At 32.9% G+C, this 14,512-nt stretch overlaps 3 protein-coding genes across 4 annotated transcripts; 2 read left to right on the forward strand and 1 right to left on the reverse strand.

The window, feature by feature from the left end:
* Positions 1–1,003: 1,003 nt before the first annotated feature.
* Positions 1,004–1,414, forward strand: Bm481 (Uncharacterized protein; the record flags this gene model as incomplete). Of its 2 annotated transcripts, none has more annotated exons than XM_043081860.1 (2): positions 1,004–1,064; positions 1,347–1,414. In XM_043081860.1, the coding sequence occupies 2 exons, from the start codon at positions 1,004–1,006 to the stop codon at positions 1,412–1,414; spliced, it is 129 nt and encodes a 42-aa protein (XP_042937794.1). The 2 variants fall into 2 exon arrangements, with proteins under 2 accessions (XP_042937794.1, XP_042937795.1); XM_043081861.1 differs by having other exon boundaries at positions 1,004–1,092; position 1,347.
* An 83-nt stretch (positions 1,415–1,497) lies between these two features.
* Positions 1,498–5,582, forward strand: Bm9964 (Uncharacterized protein; the record flags this gene model as incomplete). The annotated part of the gene is made up of 8 exons (XM_001901823.2): positions 1,498–1,557; positions 2,285–2,442; positions 2,590–2,803; positions 3,290–3,501; positions 3,795–3,884; positions 4,026–4,080; positions 4,244–4,405; positions 5,268–5,582. The coding sequence occupies 8 exons, from the start codon at positions 1,498–1,500 to the stop codon at positions 5,580–5,582; spliced, it is 1,266 nt and encodes a 421-aa protein (XP_001901858.2).
* A 2,485-nt stretch (positions 5,583–8,067) lies between these two features.
* On the reverse strand, positions 8,068–13,884 carry Bma-pptr-1 (Uncharacterized protein; the record flags this gene model as incomplete). Its single annotated transcript, XM_043081862.1, has 14 exons — positions 8,068–8,107; positions 8,530–8,733; positions 8,864–9,021; positions 9,351–9,422; positions 9,512–9,631; positions 9,736–9,840; positions 10,017–10,125; positions 10,281–10,340; positions 10,514–10,644; positions 10,990–11,082; positions 11,407–11,601; positions 11,813–11,916; positions 13,496–13,587; positions 13,748–13,884. The coding sequence occupies 14 exons, from the start codon at positions 13,882–13,884 to the stop codon at positions 8,068–8,070; spliced, it is 1,620 nt and encodes a 539-aa protein (XP_042937796.1).
* Between the last annotated feature and the right edge of the window lie 628 nt (positions 13,885–14,512).

Genomic DNA, 14,512 nt, shown 5'->3' on the forward strand with positions numbered 1-14,512 from the left:
AAAGAGAAATCATTTTCAGTAAACAATAATAACAATTGATTACAAGATCTCACTTTCAATCTTCATTTCTCGAACTTGAAATCACTTTTTCAGTGGGATCGTACCACTGTACTCCATCACCTGCAATGAAGATCTACGAATTAATAAAAATGTACTAACAAGTTAAAGGCGCATATAATAACTACAGATAAGGAATTAAACAAGTCTAAAATATTTTAAAGAGGAAGGTAATTTCAGCAAGGCGTATGAATGAATGCATTCATACTGATCTACAATTAGAGAAATTGGATAGACACAGAGTGAGACAAAAATACCAGATGAAACGAAGGTGATTAGTTAGCACGAATATTCAGTGATCGGTGCGTTACCAGGTAAATAATCAAGACAGTAATGGGAACTGTTTCATTATCCATTACTTCATGTTTATTTCCCAAACATTGCTATTGTCTCGATCAATTTCAATTTTGGATTTCAACTATCAAACCATAATGCGAAATATTCTTAAAATGACTTCCCCTACGCACTATAACACTCTTAAGATGACAAGTATCTTTAACCAAAACTTTCCATCCTTACCACTCCATTATCGTAACTTCAGATCTTTAGTTAAATTTCACTTCGCCACACAATTGATAGTGAAGTTGACCAGAGCTACTGGTTTGTTAAGGTTTGGTTCGGAAGTGTGTCTGCAGAGGTGATCATAGCTTGGTGTCAGTGGGGATGGTTCAATTTGTTTATTAATCAGTCTATCATCCATTCAGCTGCACATGTGAATTGCATTCTGCATTACCCTTATCTACTTTCTCAATCCCCGCTCCACAAACCACCTAACTATAATTTTATTTCTGTTGCAGATCTTTCTACTTTCTGATAATATTGTTAATTGTATAAAATCAATCTGTTTTTGGCTGCTAATTGATACATCCTTCCCAACAATGTAAATATTTAACTGAAAGGATTTTAGTGCTCATAATTTGTCACTTCTTGATTGAAGTAGCGGACAATGAACATATTCCATATTAATTCAAGTGGACAACAATACGTCATTCTCTTCAAACAGCACAGTCATATTTTTGTCCATGGGGTTACATGGTTGATTTTAACAATATGTTATAAAAATTTAGTTCTTTTGATGCATATCTGGTTGCTGCATATTCTTTCTTCCATGATGATACATTGGGAATTAGAACAGGACAATTCTATTAGCTAAAACGAATTCACTGGCTATGTGCCTAAAAGGCGTCGATTCAGCATTCCTTTATCTCTTGAAATTAAATTTTATTGGCATTTAAATATGGGCGTTAATAAATAAAGTTGTTCGCATGTAATTGTTTTTGTTATTTCAGATTATAATAAGGAACATAAGAAGTCAGCGGGTTGTGCTGTTCCTATTTGTGTAATTGGCGATAAATAATTCTGGTCACTCCTGACCAAAAATATTTCCCCAGATTTGTTGCAATCTGACACAAGAAATTACAAGTGAACAGTTTGCATACCATGGAAAATAGCACATCATCTAATCATAAGCGAAGCTCTGATCGTCATCGCCATAGCTCTGTGTGTTTTAGCAAACTTTTAATTATGTGTTGGTTGCCGAATAGAATATTATGTAAGACTTAAGTAATCTATTTGTATTTCTTCTGTCATCAACCTGACACTCACAAATAGCTAAGGCAGATATGATTTCAACTGTTTCAGTATCCAATTTTACTTGTGTATGTACATATGTACTGTATTTTCCCAATAGTAAGATCTAATCTTGCATTAGTTTTTGCTTCAAAGGAAGCATAAAAGCTTATGTCCAGGTTATGTCTTATCCGCCATGAAATTAAATTTTTAGTTGTATTATTTATATTTAACTATATTTATAATTCATTGCGTAACCTCTGTCATGTGTTGCAATGGACGCATAACTGCGTTTGGTCTTGGTCGATTGACTAAAATAAAACCTAGTTTTATATTAATTCTTGCTTCAAAAGAAGCATAAAGGATTATGTCCAGATATTTATTTCCCGCTATAAAAATTACAACTTCATTAGTATATCTTACATTTAACTATATTTTATAATTCATAGCGTTTGTCGTTGGTATTTGTAATTAGCGTCTTAAAAGACTGTACATGAATTAATTAAGTCTTGTTTCAAAGATCGAAAGAAAATTGATGAGAAGGTTTTACTTATTCGTTTTATATAAGAAAGCTTTCATTCAACGCATTCAAATATTTATATGGTAAAACTGTGGATCTTTTGAATATTTTTCACTTTTTCCTATTCTTTTCTTTTAGAAACGTGATTCTCCATCTCGAAATGATGGACATCCAAAACATCATCATCATAAAACCCACAAAAAAAGACGTCGGCGCTCACGCAGTCACTCTTTCTCAGATTCTCTGTCACCGATTGGAAGGAAAAATCCGGTTGTATATATGAACCCTGCTTTTCAGTGAGTTATTTTATGAAATCTATTCTCCGTAATTGAGGGCAGATTTCTAAAATATTAAGTGATAAATGAGTTCATTAATAGGATGTGAAGTTTCGAAGGTAAAAGTTTAATTGTTGAGACAAAAAATTTTGACTTAATATATGACAGGTCTACATACAGCGGTTCGGGAGGTTCGACACAGTCAGATTTTGAATTGCGTACCACTTTGATTAGTCAGCTGTCAGCAAGTGAACAGCGAATAAGCTCTTTGGAATCTGAGCTAAGAGCTGCACAGTTAGCCCGTGGACGAGCTGAGCAAACTGTATTCGATGTCAACGCAGAGAAATTACGTTTGGAAGCACAAAATTCTGAGATTTTACAGGTTAATATATTAAAATAGCGATGTTTTCTGTCAGTCTTTTGGTTTGATTTATATGAATAATGTAGATTTCGAGTTAAAAAAGATGGCGTCATAATTTTTTTTTCTTTTTTTAAAGAATATTTTTGGAACATTTCCTCATGTTTAACGAACACTGTTGCTCTTTTATACGCGTGGCATATCTAAAACAAATATGGATCTCTTCTTTACCACAGTATTTTGGAAATAATTTGTGCTTCACTGATTTTCTCTCGTAAAGTTGTTACTCTCAATGGGATACAAAAAACACTTGTGGTGAGTATGACAAATGTCATACTAAATTGTTTAGAAAGGGCGGACTTCAAAAATATGTCAAAATCATAAAATTCGATAAGGGTGCGTATTATGTGGTTCCTTCATCAGGACGATGCTAGACAGTTTTTAGATATAAACCATTAAATGTTGGTTAGTTCTAATCCTAATGACACAGACCTAGTTTATCATTTATAGGTGATGAAGACACTTGAACGTGCAGTGGAAGATTTGCAAAAAACTTGTGGTGGTTTGAGAGCAGAATGCGATCGGCGCCGACGAGATGCAGAAAATGGTGAGAAAACCATCATATCATGCAAAGAACAAAATAAGTTTCTGAATGAAAGGAATATGAAACTTGTGAAAAAATGTGAGGAGCTATGTGAAGAAAATAAAGCTTTTCTTAGCAGGTATGTCCTTTGTTATCTTTAAAATAAGGGACACATTTTTAAATTCATTTCAATAGAAAGAAAGGGTATGAGCTCATATAGGACAAATTTGTAGTAGGGTCATCATAACTGTCATTTGTATGTAAAAATGTCTAATGCATAGTGAAGCTGTATGTCAAAGATAGATGTTAAGTAGAATTTGAATCTAAGACATTTCTTTAAATTTCTAACTAAGGAAGTTCTGCATCATTTTTACTTCATGTTATTTTGTTTCTGCTGTAATCATTTTATAAAAAAATGATGTCAATTGTCAGGCGTGATGAATCGACAAAAGAACTGGCTGAAATGCGACCACGATTCGAAGGATTGCAGGGTGAGCTAAGGCAAAGAGTTGAAGAGGGCAGGTAATTTTCATTGATAAGCTTACCATCTGCTGAGGGGCTGTTACATTTCAAAGAATGGTGACGGATAATATAATCCATTTTTCTGTCATTAGATTCATGGGATAGATGATTATCATTTTTCTAGCAATATTTATCTTTTAGAAAAATGGTGGCACAGTTGAGAAGTTATGAAGAAAAGGAACGAATATGGAAAAAGGTATGTACGTGTAATTTTTGAGTCTTGATGCATTTTTTCTGGTTTTCTTTTGCTACTGGAAATTATTTGTAGATAATTTGGTTAGCTTTAGTGTTCCTAGCAAAAGACTCTATTTCAGACTTTATTTATATTATATGTCTTTTAAACCGTGATCCCATTGTAGGAAAAAGCAGACCTGGAGAAACGGATTGAGATCAAGGATGCAATGGCAGCAGCAGAAAGGAAGAATAATGATGAGTGGAAAAAGCGGCATCTTACAGAAAAAGCTGAGCTGGAACGGAAAGTTAAACTTGCTGAACCGGAAATACGCCGTGCACTCGATGCCGTGAGCATTTTCATTCAGATAGAATTTTTAGAAGAAAATTATATGTGAATTTCAAGCAGTTTTCTTCAAATTTAGAGTGGTTGTCCGCTTTTATATATCAAATTTATACCAGATTTACACATCATTTATGGATACTCCTTACCATTTCTTTCGAGTCTTTCAAAGTTGGATATAAGATAGGTTTTTGTTCTGACCCTTCTTTCAGTTCTATTTTGCTTGGTGCATCCTGCAAAAGTAATGAAATTTATATGTAAAAACGACATGTTATGTCCATTGCACTTACAGATTTATTACGTAATTTTGCATTGTTGGCTTTTTATGTCCTTTAAAAACTGCTTATATGCACTATTCATATTTTTAAGAATCATTTTTTATTGTGACATTAACTAAAGTCAGTGATGCTTTTTATGAAAATTATGCACAAAATCCACAAAATTATACTTATATTATATTTATGAAGTTTTCTTTCCCCTTTTTTGCTGCTAAGTGGAGTATTAGTAATATGACGTTTTAGTTTAGAAAGATTCCCAGAATTATTTGTTCAAAGTCAAGAGATGCTTATATTTATGGTGCATGTGAGTGAAATTTTTGGATGGATCCATTTTTGTTTCAACATCAGCAAAGCGATTATACTTATTGTGAAAATTAATTGCTGTGTTGAATCGGTCACAACATATGCTACCAGACTGTTTTTTTTTTTTCTTGAGAATGGATTAGTCTTGCCCAGACATTTTGTCCAGACTTATCGAATAGCCCATAGTGGGATTGTATTTGTAGGAAAACATTGTGGGCCATTTTTGCGCCTTACCAAGCTATTTAGTTTCTATCATCCATTTTAAGGAGAAAAACTAATTAGTTCCAGGAAACAATAAAGAACGCAATAGAAGACATTCGGGCATTTTACGAGCAGAAACTGGAACTAACATTGAATGAGCTAAATACGTTCAAAAAGAAGCATTCAAAAACTGCAGCAGTGTCATCTTCGTCTTCCGCTAACCTTCAAAAATGTCGTCCGATGTCGGCACCCCCAGTTTGTTGTATACCGCCTTCCAATGCCCACCTTTCGAATGGTCTTCCCTCTGTTTCATCTGATTTAATGATAAGAACACATTTTTTACCATCTAGTTCACTCACTGATAATGATATGATCGATAATGATGACAGCAGTCATTTTTAGCTTTTCACTGTTATTGCTACTAATCTTAATACTGTTATTTGTTGTTGTTATTGTTATATACATGCTTCCATGTTTTTCAGTTTGTTTGCATTCTCTTTAAGGAGATGTAAATTTTTGCATGTTGTAAATTGAACTTCTTATGGGTCTCTCTTCTTCCTCTGCACTTTCTTTTCAAATATCAAATTTGAATTCTTTCACGTATTTGTTATCTTAGAAAAATCTGAAAAGGTTCACTGGTATTGTTTAGTGCTTGAGTTTACGTATCTGATAGAAACAGCATTCAAGTTTTGATGTACTTTCCAAAGTTAGCTTTGGATTATAAGTTTTTTCGTTATTAAAAAGAGTTACAGAGAGAATTAATACAAGTTTGGAAAGATTTTATGCAATTTAATGATGTTTTTTGTTCATATCACTCAGTCCTTGTTGTCGGTAAGTTTTTTTCGTAAGTTAGGTAGTAGTTAAAGACGTTGCTTGGCCTTTAGAGTTCGCAACACGATCAGCAGATTTCCGTAATAATAAATGATAAAAGCGTGTTGAGCCGGTAGATCCGTGTAGGTTTTAACTTTTGACTATAGAATGGGACTGCTAAAAGTGGCTCACTGCAGTTAATTTTAAAAAAGTTGTTAGTTATCTTAATGAAACCTGTGAAACCTTTTCATGAACTAGACACTCAACTAATGTTTTGCCGACAACAAAAGTGACATATAACCTCTGCAAGTAGCATTAAATGGCTTTTTGTGATTTTGAGTTAATACTGCTAACATTTGTGTCAGGGATGCAACATATTCCTTTCATTTATACATTTGGTCTGGCGAATATGCGAATTTAATTTAATAGATGTGATCTAGTAGTGGAAAGTAGTGGGAAGTCATGTTTTTATTGGATATGACATTAGATAATAACAGGGTTGTTAGATTTGATAATTACCAACCAACAGTTTAGAATTGGCAGATCTTTGGCAAAAACTAAGTACTCCCCGTAGCTATTTCCGCTGTTTGGCCAGAACTCGTATTCACTCTTGTTTCTGTCTTTGTATGTCTAAATTCGCTGATTGTTTCGCTCTCGTCGCACAATACGGGTTGTTTGGATTCACAACATTTGGATTTTTATATTTTTACCTTTGTCAATTTGGAACACAAGCCGGTGAATTGTTCGTTATATTAATGATGTATTTTTAACACTTATTATACCCTCATTTGCATATTTGTGATTGAGTCCTTAAATTGTTGTGACATGGTATTATCTCTGCTAATGTTCTAAGAATTCCCTTAAAATGTGTAAGACCACCATGGATGTTTTAAAAATATACGACACGATGGAATAATGGATATTCAAGTTCTTAACTTACTTTTGCTTCATACTTTCCTGCGCATTACTACTCTTGAATACACTCCATTTTTAGTAAATATCACCCAATTAAATTTATATAATCTGAGATTAGTCAGTAAATCCTTTCTACGTCAATGAAGACGATAGTTCATGCCACTGGAAATCTTCGCACAAATGAAAATTCCACGAATTGTTAGTAAGCAAAACAAAAATTCATTGTTCTGCGAAAAATTACGATGCCATTATCATGTACAAACAGCAAATATGAAACGCTAGAAAGTGTTTTATGATTTTACAGAAGTGAAACTAGAAAAGGACTAAGACAGTTCACGGTGGTCAAATATAAAGTAGGAATAGTCTAACAAATGAAACACCAAATGGATGCTTCACGAATATAGGAGGGATACGGCGGGCGTTACGCTTGTATGTAATTCGCTATGAAGTAAATTAAGCTTCCAAGACTGGTAGAGGAATATGAAAATGGACAGAGCGAAATCTAGATTTCAAGATCCGTAAGTTCTTAGACAAGAAGCCGAAGACAGGTAGACGTTTCAACTTTTGTTGAGACTGCTGCATTCATTATATATTAGCCGTCCCGACCTGTTGAAGCTAAAATTCACCGGAAGGTTTGTCCTAAAAATTGTTACAGAAACTGATTGGACTCCACTTATTCCCTGCTCATGTATTTCAGCAATATCGTATTGTCTTTGCTACTAACAGCAGAAAGACATTAATGAATTTGAACAAAATATCAAACTGTAACAAGGCTGGAAAACTAGCAATGTAAAATAAATCAGAAAATCAAAGCTAAAAATGGTAAATTATAAACGTGACTCCCACAAATATAGATAAATAAGCACATTAGAAAGAAAATAAGTAGCATGTATAAAGTAAAAGTCTTTGGTTTCAAATCTACACGGATTTCAACGACAGGCTTATAGATAATACCTAAAAGTTGCAAAATTCTCGATTTCTTTCAAGGGTAGGAGAGATAAAAATCGAAGATGTTCGAAGACATCATAAAGAGATATGCGACCAACCCAAAATCTTATAAACATAGGTTATGCAATTTAATGAAACAGCAAACAAAGATTATATGTATGCAATCAAGCTATTGTTTAATTAGTTACAAAATAGCAATCACATAAGGCGATTATCACTTTTTGACAGCGATGCTGTTCGTCCCAGTACCTGACCTGCAATTCCATAAAGTAGCAATCAAAAGCGCTGGAAGGTTTAAAAATGTTTATAAATTTATATGGGGCCATTTCAGATCCATTTCTTCCTCTGCAACAATTGCTAGTATGATATATTTAAAAAAAAAAACAAAAAAAAAAACAAATTTCGAACTTTTATCTGCCAGAAAAATTGTTCAATAAAATAGTTATAATTTAAAACTTCATGACGGAACCACATCACAGAGTGAAAAAAGTACCATTAATATTACAAAACAATTATATTCCTGTATTAGTACAGCAACCTGTAGTCGCAATAATGTCGAAGCAAAGTTTACCATAAAATTCATTAATATGCAGTATTAAATTGGGTGCCAAAAATGTAGTATCAATTATATTACTTAATATAGAATCTCCAACTCCGACCACGAAAGTTTATTTACCTTTTAACGAAATTTGAAGACTTATCTCCAACAGAGTTTGCTGGGGCAATCAGTCCATACACAGCAGGTAATTCTCGTTTAACCGTGAAATTTGTTAACGGTGTTTTGCTCAGTATATGTGGATCTCTATCATTGGGAGGATTAAGCTCAACTGCTGCTAAGCGTTTCCATAAATCTTCACGCTCCTTTTCTTTTCTCTTTTCTCTAAAACTGTAAACAATAAAAGCATTAGCAGCTTTAATATACAAAATTACTCCGAAAAAATTAAAATGAAACAACTGTCATATATGCCCATTGCATAATACTACATAAAATAATATTCATCAAAACTCACTTTTGCCTTTCGAGTTTATAATTTGCGGTCAGTTCATCAAAAAGTTTTCCATTCATTTCCATAAATGTTTTGAGAACATTATAAACAAGCGCCACAATTGTTTGGTTCCAATGTTCCTTACTTATCCGGTATAATGCAGGAAACATTATGGGCATAACCTGTACTTTTATCAGAAATAAACGACTAAGGAATATGCCTTAAGTTCCCTCGATGAGGATTACGGAATTTCTCTAAGATCAAACAAGAATATGAGACATAACAAAAAGATGATGGCTTCCAAAATCTGCTAATATTTGGAATGTCATATTGAATTTCAATCCTAAAAAACAAAAAGCGTTTGAAAAAGAACGACTGGAGTGCCAAACGGTATTAATGTAAAAAAGAAAGGTGATGAGATAGTATACCCCCAACAAATGGGAAATGTATTAAGTTTAAACATTTACTACAAAAGGATACTAAGAAGCCGAAATTCAGCTATAAACCTCACCTGACTGCTATTTTCTTCGATAAGAGACAGAATATACTCATTATTCCAGAAATACAGTGCTCTTTCCGCTACCTGAAAATATACTCCAACAATGACATCAAGACAATTATTTACCAGTAAAAGTGACATAGAGCCGACATTACGAAAAAAAAAAATATTACTTGGAAATGAGGGCTAGAAACACATTTCGCAAGTTGTTTAAACAACGGTTCGATAATTTTTTTGAACTGTTCTGGCTCAATAATATCGAGAATTTCTTCGACTTCACCCAAAAACATCACCTAAAAACACTTTCGTCTCTAATTATAAATCAATTTCAGTTCACATGATTACACTAATAAATCTTTTGAAATCATCCTGAGAACTATTTCAAGCAGTAACATACTTCCTTTGCGCTACATGTTCTTGGCCAAAACTTGAGCAGAGCATCAAAAACCTGTGGTGTCAATGTTGAATCTTTTTCAATGAATTGTACGACGCAATAAGCAAGCTGAAATTTTTGCTACACTATTTTTAGCCAACTGAAACGAAAAAATTTCCTACAATTCTTCATAAAATATTTTTCAGTCTATAATTTGTAATAGTGATCAAACATAAGACAGAGGTAAAACAAACAGTATTCAAGAGAAAAAATATTTTAATGTTAGGAACAGAAAAACAACTAACCTGAGCATGATAGAGACTCAAACAGCGTGGTTTGTGGAGAGGGAGAAGCACTTTCACCAGAAATACCTTATGTTCTTGTTTTAATGGCAGAGCAAAACCATTTATAATGCTGCAATAATAAAAGAGAGTTTACAAAATATAGATAGATAGATAGATAGATTTACGAGATTTTAAGTTAAAAGAATGATTTTAAAACAAGAACTCTAAAAGAAAATGCAGTCATCGAATGTTCGCAGTAAAAAATGTACACGAATGAGATTTTACCTTCCTAGAATTTCTAGTAATTCACCAACACCGTTGAATGAATCGGTTTCGAAGACAAAACTGGAACAAACAACGCCGAATGACAACATAAGTTGAAATTTGGAAAGTTTTAATTATTTGAACTAGAACTACAAAACATAAAAATCTTTTGCTTATTAATGTCTACTGCTATAAGATTATTCAATCTTATATAAATTATTAAAATATCTATAGAAGATTAGCGTATGACTTACGACAAGAACATATTGTTGATTTGCTTCCTTATGAAAGCGCGCAAACCAAGAAACTTCCCATAAATACGATGTAAAACTGTCTTTAAGAAATCCCTTTCCCGTGGATCTTCCGAGTCAAACAGATCTAACAGCTAAAAATTCGTCTACACAATCACTCTGTAAGAAGACGAGATTTTACCGCTTCTAGTGAAAATAATTTAGAAAAAGGGTTCCCGAAAAGTACTGAAAATCTGCCTTTTACAGCTTATTACTTAATGCCACACCTCATATTAATATAAGAATATCACTATGTTATTAAATCCACAAGTGTTACACTTTTCATTCAAAAAAAATGTGAGAAGTCTACAAGAATTCAATTAGAAAAGCACATCTATTATTAAGGAAGATTTTTAAAGACAAAGTCATTCTCAACAGCGCTTTTTCCTTTTGCTTGAAAGTAGATTCCCGAGAAAAATGTGATATGTAAAGAAACTAACATTGAGTACAAAACGTTGGTCAATATACTTTTTACCGACAGTAGCTTGAAAATCCGGCGACTCAAGAAATCGTAAAAAAAGTTCATAAACTAGCTGAAATCATAAAAAAAAATTACCGCAAATAAAGGACAGGAAGTGGGAAAGGAAAATTCAGTTGCTTGATTAAATAATAAATTTTTTGACATAACTAGGAGTTAGTGACAAGGAAATTTTGGCTTGTGAATCTTAGTAAAAATAAGTATTTTAATTTGAAAAAAACTATCTTCGAGAAAAGTCATACAACCTTGATGGTGAAATCTATTCATATTTATTTTTTAAAAGAATAAAGGAATACAATGCTTATTCATCATGACTCAAACTTTCCAAGCAATTTAATAGACTAATGAAATATAAGATTGGAAGTAGTTAAATACATGCCTGTAAATGAGGCCAGGAAACCTCCAACGTTGGTTCGTCCTCCTCGGGATCAAATTCCGAATTATCTGACGGTGGTAATACGCGAAATATATTTTTAGAAACCATTTTAATCACTTCTGGATATATCAATTCTGTTATAGCACCTTTTACAGTTGTGATATGATCTATCAACTCATTCAGAGCTGCACGTTTTATCTAAAGATAAACGACCTTCAGTGAAGATTTACCATAAAGAATTAATTTCTAAGAATATATCCTATCTAGCATTTTAATAATAGTAGGCTGTAATTTTCCCCAAATTCTAAAACACCCAGTGTTTCAAAAAGTTAAGCAGAGCAACAATTTATTCGCGGCACCAGCTGCACTTGTTAAAGTTCTTTAATATAACAGTTCATAAAATGCACACCTCTTTACTTTTAAGTTGAGCTACCGGATCATAAAAATCAAATATTTTCTGACATTGTTGTAATTTCTGAATAACAAGTCCTGACTGTTCTGTTGCTGGAGCATCTGCAACTAATGTTTTTTTTTTTTTTTTTTTGTGGTAAGACCATACCATAATACTAATTATAATTATTACCGCCGAACTTATATAAGCTATCATTTTCGATTTCTTTTATCTCCTAGTTTTTTTATCCCCTAGTTCTCGATTTCTTTTAAACTACATTTCACAAAAGCACAAAAAGCATTAAATCGCGAATATTTATCTTGCACCCTTTTAGAAATACAAGATTTTGCTCTTGTTGTTATCACTGTTTACCAATTCTATTGGTAAAAAATCAAAAAACAGCAATCAAATTAATCTTTTCGGATCAAGTTAATGAAGTTTACTAAATATTCGAGTTTTTTGCTGCAAACATAGCATCTTTTTCTTCATTTCATATCTCCTGACTTGCTAGTATGAAAATGAGAAAATAAGAACAACACTCCCACCAAAACAAGAGCTTGCTCTTTGATAGTATTTGCAAGTTTCATCAACACACTAGTTACTTTTCCTCTTTTTAGTATACTACGTTAAAACTGAGATGTACTTTTTTCCTATACTTCACATCGCAAAAAATGAAATTCACACCGCCCTCCCTCATTTTCTCTCTTTCCTTTCCTCTATACATACAATCACACAATCATAATAAGACTAAGCGAACTCTTATGTTCAGGGCTACTAACGAAGGCCAATCTCTCGAAAGATACCATTACCGGAGTTCTTATTCATTTTACTCATTAACTTCTAAAGTTTAATGTAATTTTGAAATACTCCTTTAATACTAAAATAGGAAAATAACACTACAGATTTATGTATTCTTGAACAATTAAATGACAGCGCCTCTATATTAAAAACGTAAAATTTTGATTATTATCATATTCAAATATTATTTGAATGCCCTATAAATCCAAAGATCACTCCTCGTTTTTTATATTACTGTCAGCTTAAATCTGTACGAACTTCGTTACTTTAATTCCACCTCCATCGCAAGTGATGCCAGTCAGTACAAATTAAAAAAAAAGTTTTCAAACCAAATTAGACTATTCTTAATCATTACGAAAAACGAGCAATAGAAAAATATTTCGTTGAGTTTCGTATTAATTAAAAAATAAATGAAAATGAAAAATCGAAAATAGGGCACTAAGTAGTTTCCTATTCATTTTACTCATCAGTGAACAAAGAGCACAATAACCATAAAATGAAGGAAGTTAAATAACATGAATACGGAACAGTGCGGAAAGAACAATAATTCTGGTGCAGTCAATAAAGAAAGTGAAGTTAGTTGCAACACAACCATCTGAAGTACTATAAAGATAGAAAAAATGACGAGTGTTTGCAAGTGTTTCGAAGATTACATGAATTTATTGAGCTAAACACTGTATTAATTTAACTCTGAAAAGTAGATAAACATTTTGAGATAAACAATTGATGCACTATGACCTTGTTATACGTTATGTTATCCTGGTGAATCCACCACAACTTTCATCCTGCAAACCTATGGAGCTCAGTTTTCATTTAATAATGGAATACAAATATAAATCATTTAAAACTCAGACCAGAAAACTTGTCCACTTTCGTCAACACTGCAAACAAGCAGAAACACACCTTTAATTAGCTGTAGCTGAGTGAGTTCAGGTTCACTGTCCGGGTGATATCTACTGCTATTGACCAATCTTCTTCGACGTTTGCTTGTTCCTCTGCAAAGTATTCTTTCCGAAAAAAATCATTCGATTTGCGAATTTCAAACTTTTAACTCATATTGGAATTCTGCATGTAGCTTGTATATCTCGAATACCAGACACCATAATTCATAAGAATGTAGAAGAAACAAATTAAAAGTAATGCAAAAATATATGCCTTTTAGAAAATGGATCAATTTTGTCCACAAACTGCGTGGCAGTTGCGGAAAGTTGCTGTCCTCCGGTAGCAGCACCTTGCGTTTTCGGTGGTGGTATTTGATATTGCTGGGCACCAATGCCACCTTTATCTGTCATTCCTTTTTACCTCAAAAAGTTTGCTACAAATGAATCAAACAAACAATTAAAACAATTTCTGGTCATCAGACCACTATCAGCACTGCAACTCTACTTTAATTAGATAATGAGATTGAAAGAAACAGTATACCAACGAAAGAGTGACCATTCTAAAGATAAAGTGAAATTGAATGGAAAGAAGTGGTGAAAATATGGAGTATGCTCTTAATTAATTCGTTCGTACTCAATTATTATTACTCAATACTGAAACAATTATTGCTTCCAGGATGGCATAGGGCACAGAAAATCCGGTAAACAGCTTCAAAATTTTACAAGAAATACACTCTACTACTTCACTTCTCAAATTCATTTAAAATAAATTCTGAGACTTATGATTCCAGATACTAAATTCCAACTTTTATGGAATACAAAATGAAAATAATCTAAGATGTGGTGTGAACGGTAAGGCAGATCATTTCATAGAACTTTTAACTGTTATCATGATTTCCCAGAATTTCCAATAAGCAAGGTTTTCGCATCTTTCCAACAGACAAACTCTTCCCACCCAAAAATAAGAAAGAGAAAAAAACTGATTCTCCTTTTCAGCTACACAAAAAAGTAAATCACTAACCACCCACAAGAATGCTAT

This window comes from Brugia malayi (genome assembly GCF_000002995.4).
Source record: "Brugia malayi strain FR3 genome assembly, contig: Bm_v4_Chr4_scaffold_001, whole genome shotgun sequence".
Lineage (NCBI taxonomy): Eukaryota > Metazoa > Nematoda > Chromadorea > Rhabditida > Onchocercidae > Brugia > Brugia malayi.